Below are 13,053 nucleotides of genomic sequence, written 5' to 3'. Positions count from 1 at the left end.
AACACTTCCTCTGCATCTGGATATGAAGGGAGACCCAGAAAAGCGGAAGAGCTTAGAGGCACACGGGGTCGATTCTCGATTCGAATTCGTTTTGTTTGCAAAAACTAAACAAATGATCCTTCAGCATCTCCGCCTCGCTTGGCGGCTTTATCAGGTATTACTTCCTTCTATTTTTTGCCCTTTGTCGGGTCTGACTCGGAATAGTGACACTTCCGCCTCAGCTCGAATATTTTTATCTGGAAGGGTTGTCGGTTCTCGAGATGATACCACCGCTGAATGGCTCCGGTTCACTGTCTAGTCCAGCCTAGACGTGTGGATATTCACAAGGTTCCGGCCAAAGTGTCTGCAGGTGCATCTGTCCTGTTTTGTTTTGTTTTGTTTTGTTTTTGTTTGGGAGGAAGTGGGGAGGGCGCTGGGGGCTTGTGCCTGCTGGGCTTCAAGGTCTTACAAGTGCATGCTCACTGCTTATTACGCGTAAGGGTGTTTCTGACTCCTTCCCTAGAGGAGAAAGCCTGTAGCCTCGGCCATGAAGGAGAGCAGTGAGTACTTAGCCAGCCTGTTTTCTTCTGCGTCCGGTATCTCGTGAGATGGTTCGGTATCACCGCGGCAGAAGCGATTGCTGTGCATGTGTCTGTTGCCTCAGTGTGGACCAATTTTATTTTAACTCGTGTCAGTATAAATGTACCTTATGGTTCTCTTCTTCCACCGTTAATCTAGGACATAGGCACAGACCAAAGAGTGAATTAAAAGCTGGGAGAGAGAATCCTCTATGACAGTTGATTTCATGTCTTTACTAAATATAACCTCATCATATTTGAAGAGAGGGAATATTGACTTTAAAAGTAAGTTCAGGTCAAGATTGAATAGAAGCTTGGATCTAATGAAACTTGTCTTGCTTATCTTTTAATCAAACCCCTTTCGGTATATATCAAATGGTCTGCTCTTTCTTAAGGAAATAAGTACTTATGAGTCTTACTAACATTAGTCATTTAAGAGAGTAAATGGTATTTTCTGAAACATTAACTTTTGTTTCGATGTTTGATTCTTATATAGAATATATCTTACAATGTGGTGATACTAAATGTTAAAATCAAAACACCTTGTTTGTATTTCAATTTTAATATTTTTACTATTTATTGGAAGTGTTTCTTATTGCATTCTGTCACATTTGTACTCAAATGTTTTGTGAAGGGGAGGTACTTATTAAAGATTTGAGGAAAGAGTGAAATGATGAAAATGAATTTGTGAATTCTCATCACAGAGAAGAAAAAAATGAGGGCAAAAAAAAAAAAAAAGTTAAATAATTGACTGGGATCCACCTAGCAGGTCACTAGAATCCAGAAATCCTTTCTTCCAGCCTGTGGTTTCTCCACTGTCGGAGGCAGAGCAGATGGAATGAATTGGTGCAAAGTCAAAAACATCTGAACGTTCCTACTACAAGAGTACTGCCTTGGTGACTCCCCTAAGATCCTGCCTTAATGTAGCAATGACAGTGGGAACGTGTACCCATTTCGCAATTCAAAAACTTAAATACTTGCAAACGTTCTTACTCTGCAATATCACCCAATCTCACCCAATCTGATGGTTTTGAATATTATCAATGCAATTACCAACTTTTCTAACTAGAAAGAAAAAAAAGAAAAAGACAGACAGGAAGTTGGCTAGGAAGTAAGATACCTGATTCAGACAGTTTGAACATCAAGAATGTGCGGCGTGGCTGGGTGAGGTGTCTGGATCCCAAGGAGAAGTGTAAGACTGAACAAAGACGAAACAAGTCAAAAGCCCATTTTCAAAGTGGTGGTGGGGGGGGGGGGTTCAACATCTCACACTGCACCTTGTAAATTAGAACTTGGCCCTTTAACTGTGTGATTTTAGTCCTCTATCCATTTCAGTATGCTTAGGAACAGCTATTACCCTGGAGCCGTTATAACACGTGAAAGACCGTGCGAGATGAGTGCTTTACATCTCTTTTTAAATTTTCAGATGTAATGAAAGTACAAGATAAATGAACCCCCATATGCCTATCACCCATGCTGAACAAGGATATCTCCTAATTTAATCATCCCTTTCCCCCTCTGAGGGATTCCTAATCCTGACTGACAGGTGGTAAACAGGCGCAGAGATCCCTGAACAAGCTCAAGGCCGCCAGATACCAGGGGCGGGGTCAGGATTCCCACGCCCCGATTCCAAACACCACCCCAGCCCGTCCCTTCGTGCGCGTGTCATTACCATTCTTCTCCCTTCTTCTGCCACCTCGTGGGAAAAAAGTGCCTTCCCCGTGACAAAGCCTCCTGTGTCCCCGCTCCCAGGTCGCGTAGGGCATGGAGCTGGAGAACTATGAACAGCCCGTGGTTCTGAGAGAGGACAACCGCCGCCGGCGCCGGAGGATGAAGCCGCGCAGCTCCGCGGCCAGCCTGTCCTCCATGGAGCTCATCCCCATCGAGTTCGTGCTGCCCACCAGCCAGCGCAACAGCAAGACCCCCGAGACGGCGCTGCTGCACGTAGCCGGCCACGGCAACGTGGAGCAGATGAAGGCCCAGGTGTGGCTGCGCGCGCTGGAGACCAGCGTGGCGGCGGACTTCTACCACCGGCTCGGCCCGGACCACTTCCTCCTGCTCTACCAGAAGAAGGGTCAGTGGTACGAGATCTACGACAAGTACCAGGTGGTGCAGACCCTGGACTGCCTGCGCTACTGGCAGGTGCTGCACCGGAGCCCCGGCCAGATCCACGTGGTGCAGCGGCGCGCACCCTCCGAGGAGACACTGGCCTTCCAGCGGCAGCTCACCGCCCTCATCGGCTACGACGTCACCGACGTCAGCAACGTGCACGACAACGAGCTCGAGTTCACGCGCCGCCGCCTGGTCACCCCGCGCATGGTCGAGGTGGCGGGCCGCGACCCCAAGCTCTACGCCATGCACCCGTGGGTGACCTCCAAGCCCCTCCCGGAGTACCTGCTGAAGAAGATCACCAACAACTGCATCTTCATCGTCATTCACCGCAGCACCACCAGCCAGACCATCAAGGTCTCGGCCGACGACACCCCAGGCACCATCCTCCAGAGCTTCTTCGCCAAGATGGCCAAGAAGAAGTCTCTGATGGACATCCCCGAGAGCCAAAACGAACAGGACTTTGTGCTGCGCGTGTGCGGCCGGGATGAGTACCTGGTGGGTGAAACGCCCATCAGAAACTTCCAGTGGGTGAGGCATTGCCTCAAGAACGGAGAAGAGATTCACCTGGTGCTGGACTCGCCTCCGGACCCAGCCCTGGACGAGGTGAGGAAAGAAGAGTGGCCCCTGGTGGACGACTGCACGGGAGTCACTGGCTACCACGAGCAGCTGACCATCCATGGGAAGGACCACGAGAGTGTGTTCACCGTGTCCCTGTGGGACTGCGACCGGAAGTTCAGGGTCAAAATCAGAGGCATTGATATCCCTGTCCTGCCCCGGAATGCTGATCTCACGGTTTTTGTGGAGGCCAACATCCAGCATGGGCAGCAGGTGCTTTGCCAAAGGAGAACCAGCCCCAAACCCTTCACCGAGGAGGTGCTCTGGAATGTGTGGCTCGAGTTCAGCATCAAAATCAAAGACTTGCCCAGAGGGGCTCTACTGAACCTCCAGATCTATTGCAGCAAAACTCCAGCCCTGTCCGGCAAGGTGGCCGCAGAGAGCCCCAGCTCCGAGTCCAAAGGCAAAGCGCAGCTTCTCTATTACGTGAACCTGCTGCTGATAGACCACCGGTTCCTGCTGCGCCATGGGGAGTACGTGCTCCACATGTGGCAGATCTCCGGGAAGGGAGAAGACCACGGGAGCTTCAATGCCGACAAGCTCACATCGGCGACCAACCCAGACAAGGAGAACTCCATGTCCATCTCCATTCTTCTGGACAATTACTGCCACCCCATCGCCTTGCCTAAGCATCGGCCCACGCCTGACCCTGAAGGGGACCGGGTTCGGGCGGAAATGCCCAACCAGCTTCGCAAGCAACTGGAGGCAATCATTGCCACGGATCCACTGAACCCTCTCACCGCAGAGGACAAAGAACTGCTCTGGCATTTCAGATACGAAAGTCTTAAGCATCCAAAGGCCTATCCTAAGCTGTTTAGCTCCGTAAAATGGGGACAACAAGAGATTGTAGCCAAAACATACCAACTGTTAGCCAGACGGGAGGTCTGGGACCAAAGTGCTTTGGATGTTGGGTTAACAATGCAGCTCCTGGACTGCAACTTTTCGGATGAAAACGTAAGAGCCATCGCAGTTCAGAAACTGGAGAGCTTGGAGGACGATGACGTCTTGCATTACCTGCTACAGCTGGTCCAGGTAGGGCTGCTGCTGTGCTCCCCAGAGCACTGTCCTTAGAGGGTGTATTTGCATGTACACAGTCTCCCCATCCAGTGGTCATCAAATGCCTTTTGTCCATGGTGTCACAGTCAGTCACAGTAGATCTGATGAAGCCACGTCAAAAAGCAGCAAACTGTCCCATTTACTTGTGTACTCTCTTGGAGGGGCCGCCAATAAGCATTTTGAAGACCTGAGCAATTTTGCTTTTTAGGAAAACTGGCCCTACAGGAGTCCTTTGTTCTCATTTACTGTATGAGTGAGAGATCTGACTTATTGAATGCTCCCTTTTGCCCAGACAGGGAGGCTCCAAGTGATTTGCATGCTTTTCCTGTATTCTCACATTGAACTCTCCCGACAACTATGATAGAGGTCAGATTAACATTTGCATTGTATGTGTGAGGGCACAGAGGACGGAGAGTCTAAGGAATGTGCTCCAGGTCACATAGTTGGGAAAGAATCAGACCAGAAATCCAACTCCAGGCCCTGCTCTTTGCACAGCGTCCAATACCCTGCAACAATCCCATGGCAGGATAGTGTGTCCTAGAGAGAAAAGGTCAGCCTCTCTGATCGCACCCATCACCATCCGTAGAGTAACATCTCCTATCTGGGTGGCACCTTGAAAGTCCCTCTCTTTAGACAGGTCTGGTCCAGCATTTCCACTCCAGTTCTCACACCTTTCCCTGTAGTCCAGAGAAGCTAAGCGATTGGATTACAGTTTACCTAGGAAGTTGAAAAAAAGGAGGCATGGTTCCACGCACCACAGCAGTTCCCAGATGGTATTGTGCTGCTTAACAAGGAAGAGGAAGTAAAGGAATTGGAAGGGAATTGTTTGTTTACAGTGCAGAGATGTCCCTACATTAATTCAGTAACATGTACTGAGTCTTTGCCGCATTTTGGATGGTAGATATAGAGCGGTGATTGCAACCGGGTCTGTCTCTGCCTCCCCATAACTTGTGGTGCTGTGGAGAAGATTGACAGCGACATACAAACAGATATTTAATAACAAATTGTGCACATGCTTTGGGGAAAGCCTGCAGAATATTATGAGAAAATCGGCAGGGGTCCTGGAGATACTTAATATAGCTGGAGGAAACCAGGGACAGTTCTGAATAAGTGATGTTTTGACCCAAGATCTTTAAGATTAGCCAGGCCAAGTGTTATACACTAAACTGTCAAATCATTAACAACCTATTAGAGGAAGGCCTCTGAGTTTTCTGAGGAGCATTTTGGATATTCTCAACTTTAACTCTGAATCTTCACCTTCTCATTAAGGCAGATCCTTGAAATATGATATTCGACCTTTGCTTTCATCTATTAAATGTACCTAATCTTTTTCTCAGCCAACTAGTTCAGATCCTGACATACCACAGGTGAAAATTAATGAAATTTAATTCACCGATGAATTATCTTTCATTGTCATTTTCTCAAGCAAATTGTGCAGAATTGAAAAATGAATGGCATTCTTCTTGGAACTGTTTTAAATGAAAGAGGTCAGTAAGTAACACTACCATTGAATTTGTGGTTGCAAATGTGAAAAAGAGTCATCATTTGTAAAACTATTTGAGACATTTTCCGATATGGCGGAATGACTCATTCCTGATGAAAATGGTCTCCTGGTTGAGATCAGCATCGTGTTTAAAGAAGTGAAACACGAATAAGGTCAAAAAGACTCACGTTCGAGCCAGAAACATACAACTGATTCTGAATAACCACATTCTCAGAATTCAGACCCTCACGGCAGCTACAGACACCTTACTGGCCCACACATGAGAGGCGCCTTTGACAGCATGGAGATAAGAGAGAGATTATCATGTCAGGATTGATCATTTCCAAACTGGAAAGCCAGAGTAAGAACTGGATATTGTACCAAGAAACCCACAGGCCTGCAAACATTAAAGCGAAATGGGAATTTCTTTGGTTCCTTGGGAGAAAAAAGACCATTTCTATTTGTAAGGGAAATACTAAGAGTATTGCTAATTTCGTTTTAAGCCTCTCTTTATGCATACATGTGATATCCCCCCTCTTTTTTGCACCCGTCTGATTTGCTCTTCTTGCAGCTGTAAAAAGATGAGCTACTACAAGTACAGAGAATGATACTGCAAATAGGTATACACCCGCCATTCTTAATTATTTTTTCCACTTTACTGGTGCTTTTCCTTCGGTCATAGAGCAGTCTGCCACCTGAGTCCATATCTCTGTGATAGCCAAGGGATAGGAAAATGACTAAACCGGAAGGAGCATCTAAAACCAGAGACTTTTTAGACAAAAAGCTCTGTCTACACTGCTCCATGGCAGAGGGGTAAGTGATCACTCTGTGTCGACGGTCCAGGCCTGCTACTAACTTGCAGTAAGGCCCATGAGGCAGCTCGCGGAGATGCCAAACACAAATCCTGAGCGAAAGGGAACCGACAGGATTTTTAGGATTTCCACATCTAATCTTTTTCTCCTTATACGTACTGTTATCTCCACTGTCCCTTTCCTTTCCAACAACCTCTTTTATGTATGTATCACTTTTGCCGATTTGTTGTAGCCATCCCCATGTGTCCCCTCTGTCCTTCCAGTAAATCAGGGAAGCCCATACCGGGAGCTAAAGCCTCACAGCTTCACCTTTGAGGTTATCAAAAGCACATAACGATGAGTCGAGAGTTCTGGCTTCTAATCCCAGGCCCTAAGCAAGTGGTTCACTCTGGCCCAAAGTGTCCTTGAAAAGAAAGGGCTGACTGCAATGACTGGTAAGAGTCTCCTCAGCCTAGCCCAGAAAGACCCAGGAAGGCAGACCATTTTCCCTGCATCCCTTTTTCCTGATTAACGAACACAGAATGCAATTGGACAAGTGCCCATGTGTTCTTCCTTCAGGCTGTGAAATTTGAACCCTATCATGACAGCGCCCTGGCCCGATTTCTGCTGAAGCGAGGCTTAAGAGTAAGTCCTTCCACTTTGATCATAGTGGGGCATTTCCAAAGTTAGTGAGAATTGGCAGCGGGAGCCTGAGTCACGATAATTTCATCCTTCTCGTTCCCACCCTCAGAACAAAAGAATCGGTCATTTCTTGTTTTGGTTCTTGAGAAGCGAGATAGCCCAGTCCCGGCACTATCAGCAGAGGTTCGCCGTGATCCTGGAAGCCTACCTGAGGGGCTGCGGCACTGCCATGCTCCACGACTTCACCCAACAAGTTCACGTGATCGAGACGCTGCAGAAGGTCACCATTGATATTAAGTCGCTCTCTGCTGAGAAGTATGATGTCAGTTCCCAAGGTACAGTGGCTGTGTTTTCGTGGTTCTCTTTCCAAAGGCCTTCATCTCCAAGTGCCATAATCCTTGTGATTCTTCTCCTTTAGGAAGGCAAGTCACACCTTCCGCCGAAAGGGAGCCAAGGACAGGTTTTTTTAATCCCCTATCTCCGTGGAGTAAGCGAATTTAAAGCTCTCTTTTTACAAGTTCATATTTTTTTGAACTATACACATATACGTGCTAATGATGAATTTATGAAAATAGACATTAAACTCCATGAAAAATTTAAAAAGCATTATGCCAATGTAAGATGTATTAAGAACAATTGTTTGCACCCATCCAAAGATTAGTTACTTGCAAATACTTACCTATTTCCTCCCTTTCAATATGTGCATAATTTTCAAGTTTTCAGTCATTTAAAGAAATTAAGAAATTAATTTAAAATGTGTGTGTATATATATGTGTGTGTATATATATATATACACACACACATACATTTATTTATTTATTTATGTCAGTGGACTTATACATCTCCTCTCTGAAGTCATTTCCAAAATGATCTTCTTATCCCTAAGAAATCCTGCCCCTGCCCCTAGGAAAATTAATCACTCTTTCTCTGTATTCCCATAGGTTTGGGTTGATACTGTATTAAATTAGAGTCATTAACATGTCTTTCTGTTCTAGTAAATTTCATGAGCCTTGAAACAAGGGGATATTTCTTACTCATTTGTGTATACCTAGACCCAGCACTATGACCCCAGGTGGACACACTCTAATATACTCAGCCAGTATTTTAAACTTAATATTCCAAATTTCCACTTTTTCCCTTTGATTCTTTTCCAATACACCAATAGTACTCTCCCCTAAAACATAATAATGGTAATAATCATCTTTTTGCACTGCAAATAAGAAAGGGAAACACTTGTTCTGGCCTCCAGTATGGTATCCAGGAAGTCATTTTTAACCTACATATTTTGCCTTAGACTTTAGAATTCTGAAGAACTCTTGAATTTTGAGGCTATCACGTTGTCTCCACATAACCTAACTTCCTCTTTTGAAAAGAATTTACAGAACCCTAACCGAATGACATTTCAAACAGTCTTCAAATGTCTGTTCCCCAAACCACATGGCAGTTGAGAGTTTCACATTGGAACAAAAACTACAGTATTCATTCCTTAGCATTACCCTCAAGGTATCCTCCCTTACCTGACTGGCTTGGGATCCCACAGATGCACTCCCATTCTTCTATCCTCTGCTGTATCACGCGTCATGGTCACATTGCTCACAATAAGCCTGATTTAGGGGCGCCTGGGTGGCTCAGTGGGTTAAGCCTCTGCCTTCAGCTCAGGTCATGATCCTGGCGTCCTGGGATCGAGCCCCACATCAGGCTCTCTGCTCGACGGGGAGCCTGCTTCCCCTCCTCTCTCTCTGCCTGCCTCTCTGCCTACTTGTGATCTCTGTCTGGCAAATAAATAAATAAAATCTTTAAAAAAAATAATAAGCCTGATTTAACCTGCCACCTCTTATGGCTAGTTCCTCAAAGACAGAAACCCAACGCCCTGGGGTTCCGGCTCCACACCAGACCAAATGGATAGAATGTTATGAAGAGATGTGGCCTCAGGAAATGTTCTAGATAGAATCGGTGACTCCCTGAACTTACGTAACTTTTGTGTGCTTTTGACAATTACAGTTATTTCACAACTTAAGCAAAAGCTTGAAAACCTGCAGAATGCGAATCTCCCCAAAAGCTTTAGAGTGCCATATGATCCTGGACTGAAGGCGGGAGCCTTAGTGGTAGGTATCACCCTGATGTCCCCAAGTGGTCTTTGTGTCTTGAAGCTGTCTGTGCACGCTTTACAGGGTCCAGTGGGTCAGAGCTAACATGTATGTAGAGACAGAGAAGCTGGAAAGTCCCCGAGAGGGCTCTTGTCAAGGTGTTCTCTACGCACTAGCTACTCGAAACCTCCACACCAGGCAGTCTCCCAACCACTTGGTTTTAAATCAGCTCTCTTAAGGAATCATTCACATACAATAAAACTCACTCATTCGAAGTGTACAGTGTAATGAGTTTTGACAAATCATATAACTACCACCACAATCAAGATAGAGAACATTTCCAGGGAGATGTCGTAGGAAGGGTCCTTTCATGTGCCTTTGCAATTGGTCCTTCCCTCCTGCCATCCCCCATCCTAGACAACAAATCTGCCCCTGCCACATCGTTTAACTTTTCCTAGAACTTCATGAGGTGGAATCATACACTGTGTGGTGTTTGTTTCTGGATACTTTTCCTTAGCATAGTGCTTTTGAGATCCATCCACATCACTGTGTGTGTCAACAGTCTCTTCCTGTTTTTATGACTGAGTGGTATTCCCCTGTCCAGATATACTGCGACTTGTTTTCCATTCACCTCTTGAGGAAGTATTTAACAGCGAGGCAGTGGAGTCATGGTACATGTGTGTTTCATTTTATAAAGACACCGCCACACTGGTTTTCCAAAGTGGCTGTACCATTTTATTTTCCCACCAGCATTGTGAGTTCCAATTGTCCCTCATCCTTGTCAACACTTACTATCATCAATTTTTAATTTTAGCCATTCCAATGGTGATCTGGTATCACACTGTTGCTTTTATTTGCATTTCTCTAATGATGTGGAGTATCTTCTTGTGTGCTTATTTTTTTCCCCAAGTTTTTTTTGTTTGTTTTTTATTAACATATAATGTATTATTAGCCCCAGAGGTACAGGTCTGTAAATCACCAGGTTTACACACTTCACAGCACTCACCATAGCACATACCCTCCCCAATGTCCATATGCTTTTTTTTTTTTGAGAAGTTTCTGTTCCCACCTTTCATTCTTTTTTTTTTTTTTAATGTGGGTTGCCTTCTTATTTTTGAGTTATTTATATATTCTGGCTACAAATCATTTATCCTTTATCAGGTATATATTTTACGAATACCAGTCCATGGTTTGCCTTTTCATTTTCTTAGTAATGTATTTCAAAGAGCAGAGGGTTTAGTTTCGATTAAGCCTAACTTGTCACTTTTTTATAGTTTGTTTTTTTGTGTCCTATGAAACATCTGCTTTATCCAGTAATTCTCAACCAGGGGTGACACCCCCCAACAAAAACACATAAAGTCTGTTGGTAGTGGCAAAGTCTGGAGCTATTTTTTATGGTCACAACTGGAACAATGCTGCTGGCATCTAGTGGGTAGAGGCCAGGGATGCTGTTTACTATCCTACAACGCACAGAATAGCCTCCCAACAATGAATGATCTAGCCCAAAATGGCAGCAGGGCCAAAGCTGAGAAATACTGCCTAATTCAACATGACAAATCCTTTTTTCCTAGAAGTTTCATTGTTTTCACTCTTATATGTAAGTCTTTGACCCATTTTGAGTTAATTTTTGTGTAGAGTTGGAAGTAAAGATCAGGTGTGGGTTTTTTAAGAATCAAATATCTGTCTTTTCTGGCCCCCTCCATGGAAAAGACTAACCTTTTCCTGTTGAAATACCTTGGCACTTTTGTCAGATATCAACTGACCATATTTCAGAGGGCCTATATCTAGATTTTCCAGTCCACTTCATTGATCTAAATATCTATCCTTGGGGAGCCTGGGTGGCTCAATGTGTTGAGCTTCTGACTCTTGATTTGTGCTTAGGTCATGATCTCAGGGTCAGGAGATTAAGACCTGCATCAGGCTCTGCACTCATTGAGGAGTTTGGCATTCTCTATCTCCCTCTCCCTCTGTCCCTCCTCCCACTTGCTCTAAGATAAATAAATAAATAAATAAATAAATAAATAAATAAATAGATATCCTTATATCAATACTGCATGCTCTGGGTTACATTCAGATGATAAACCACTCCATATTTGCCTAAGAATCTTACAACAGTATATTCCCATTACCATCCTCCCATCCTTTGCACTATTTTGTCATGCCTTTAACTCCCACATATGTTATAAACCCAATAATAATAATAGCTATTGTTATTACTGCTTTAAATAGTTAAGAATAGATTGAGCAGATTTAAGAGATTAAACATTTTTTATATTTACCCACACACTTAACCACATTTGGGACTCTTTATTTCTTTGTATTGGTTCCTGTGTCCATCTGGCATTGTTTTCCTTCAGCCTTAAATACTTCTTATAATGCAGATCTTCTGGCTAGAAATTCTTTCAGCTTATGTTTGTCTAGGAAACCTTTTTATCCCACCTTCATTTTTTCGGAAGATGTTTCCTCTAAATATCGAATTCTAGGGTGATTTTTTTCCCTCCCTTTCAGCAGCATTTTCTTCTGGCTTGCATATTTTCTGACAGTAATTCTCCTATCATTCTTATCTTTGATTTCTCTATATGTCTTTTTTCCCCAAGATGCTTTTAAGATTTTCTTTTTTAGCACTGTGGTTTCCAGCAATTTGATGATGATGGGCCTTGGTATGGTTTTCTTTACATTTCGTCTACTAGTATTTGTTGGGCTTGGATAAATGGCACATGGGAGTACCGGGGCCCTGTGGGGAGGGGGGGGTTATGCAGATGGCATCTGCCACTGCCTCTTGGGTACCTCCACAGACTCTGAGGGTTCCTTGGAGCACAGTTTGAGAACCCTTGCTTTCAGGTACTGTGACTTGCTCTTATATCCAGATTTGTTTGGAATCCTTTTTGTGTTTTCACCCAAATCATTAAACATCATTTTCCAGCTAGGATGCTGTACTGGTTGTTTGTAGTGGCGCCTTGCAAGAGGATTTGTATCTCCACAACACGTATTCATTATGTGTTGGAAACACATGACCCTTTCCTTACAGATTGAAAAATGTAAAGTGATGGCCTCCAAGAAGAAGCCGCTGTGGCTTGAGTTTAAATGTGCCGACCCCACAGCCCTATCCAGCGAAACGATTGGAATTATCTTTAAACACGGCGATGACCTGCGCCAAGACATGCTGATTTTACAGGTACGCCACCGCTAAGGAAATTTTTGCTCAGTTACCTGAAAAAAGAATTCCGTGTTAGAGCTAAAAAATGCCCCCATGACTTCCATTCCCACTCTCCTATTCTATCCACACACGGTGAGCCAGGATTCCGTAACAGAGTTTCCACAGCGGGGAGCATGGCTGCGGACTGTTCGATGCGCGATCAGGGAACAGCCCCGTTCCGTCCGTCCATGAGAAGATGGACAGCCAGCCTCCGCATGGGGCCAGATAGGTCTCCCTCCCTGTGCCCTTCTTGTGCACACCATATTCCTACCGCGATAACATAAAATACAGACCTCTTCGGCCGCCCTGGCATCCCCTTTAGGTATATTTGTAGACATAGATGTGCACCCACAGGTGCTCTCCTTAGAGACCCACAGACTCTAATACACATCCACATCTGCAAACCCAAGTGAAGAGAGAGAGAAGAAGAACAGGCAGGTGATTTCAGAACTCATGCAGTTAAACAGCAGGAGTGAATGGATTACTAGAGCAGAAGGCAGATGATAATCGATGT

The 13,053-nt window shown here is 44.8% G+C and overlaps 1 protein-coding gene across 6 annotated transcripts in view; it reads left to right on the top strand.

Moving 5' to 3' along the window:
- Positions 1-13,053, top strand: part of PIK3CG (phosphatidylinositol-4,5-bisphosphate 3-kinase catalytic subunit gamma) — a 32,689-nt gene continuing 19,636 nt past the window's right edge. The window contains exons 1-7 of one of the 6 annotated variants that reach the window (XM_047694825.1): positions 38-154; positions 244-349; positions 718-4,316; positions 7,194-7,259; positions 7,366-7,591; positions 9,258-9,361; positions 12,372-12,518. In XM_047694825.1, the coding sequence (XP_047550781.1) occupies positions 2,322-4,316; positions 7,194-7,259; positions 7,366-7,591; positions 9,258-9,361; positions 12,372-12,518 (2,538 nt within the window). In that variant the 5' untranslated portion in view covers positions 38-154; positions 244-349; positions 718-2,321. Of the gene's footprint in view, positions 155-177; positions 350-370; positions 4,317-7,193; positions 7,260-7,365; positions 7,592-9,257; positions 9,362-12,371; positions 12,519-13,053 lie in introns of those variants that run through there. The other 5 variants (XM_047694826.1, XM_047694824.1, XM_047694827.1 and 2 more) reach the window with 5 other exon arrangements.

This window comes from Lutra lutra, chromosome 11 (assembly GCF_902655055.1).
Source record: "Lutra lutra chromosome 11, mLutLut1.2, whole genome shotgun sequence".
NCBI classification, from domain to species: domain Eukaryota; kingdom Metazoa; phylum Chordata; class Mammalia; order Carnivora; family Mustelidae; genus Lutra; species Lutra lutra.
The sequence above is the reverse complement of the archived record's forward strand: the minus strand, read 5'-3'. Positions and strand labels throughout refer to the sequence as shown.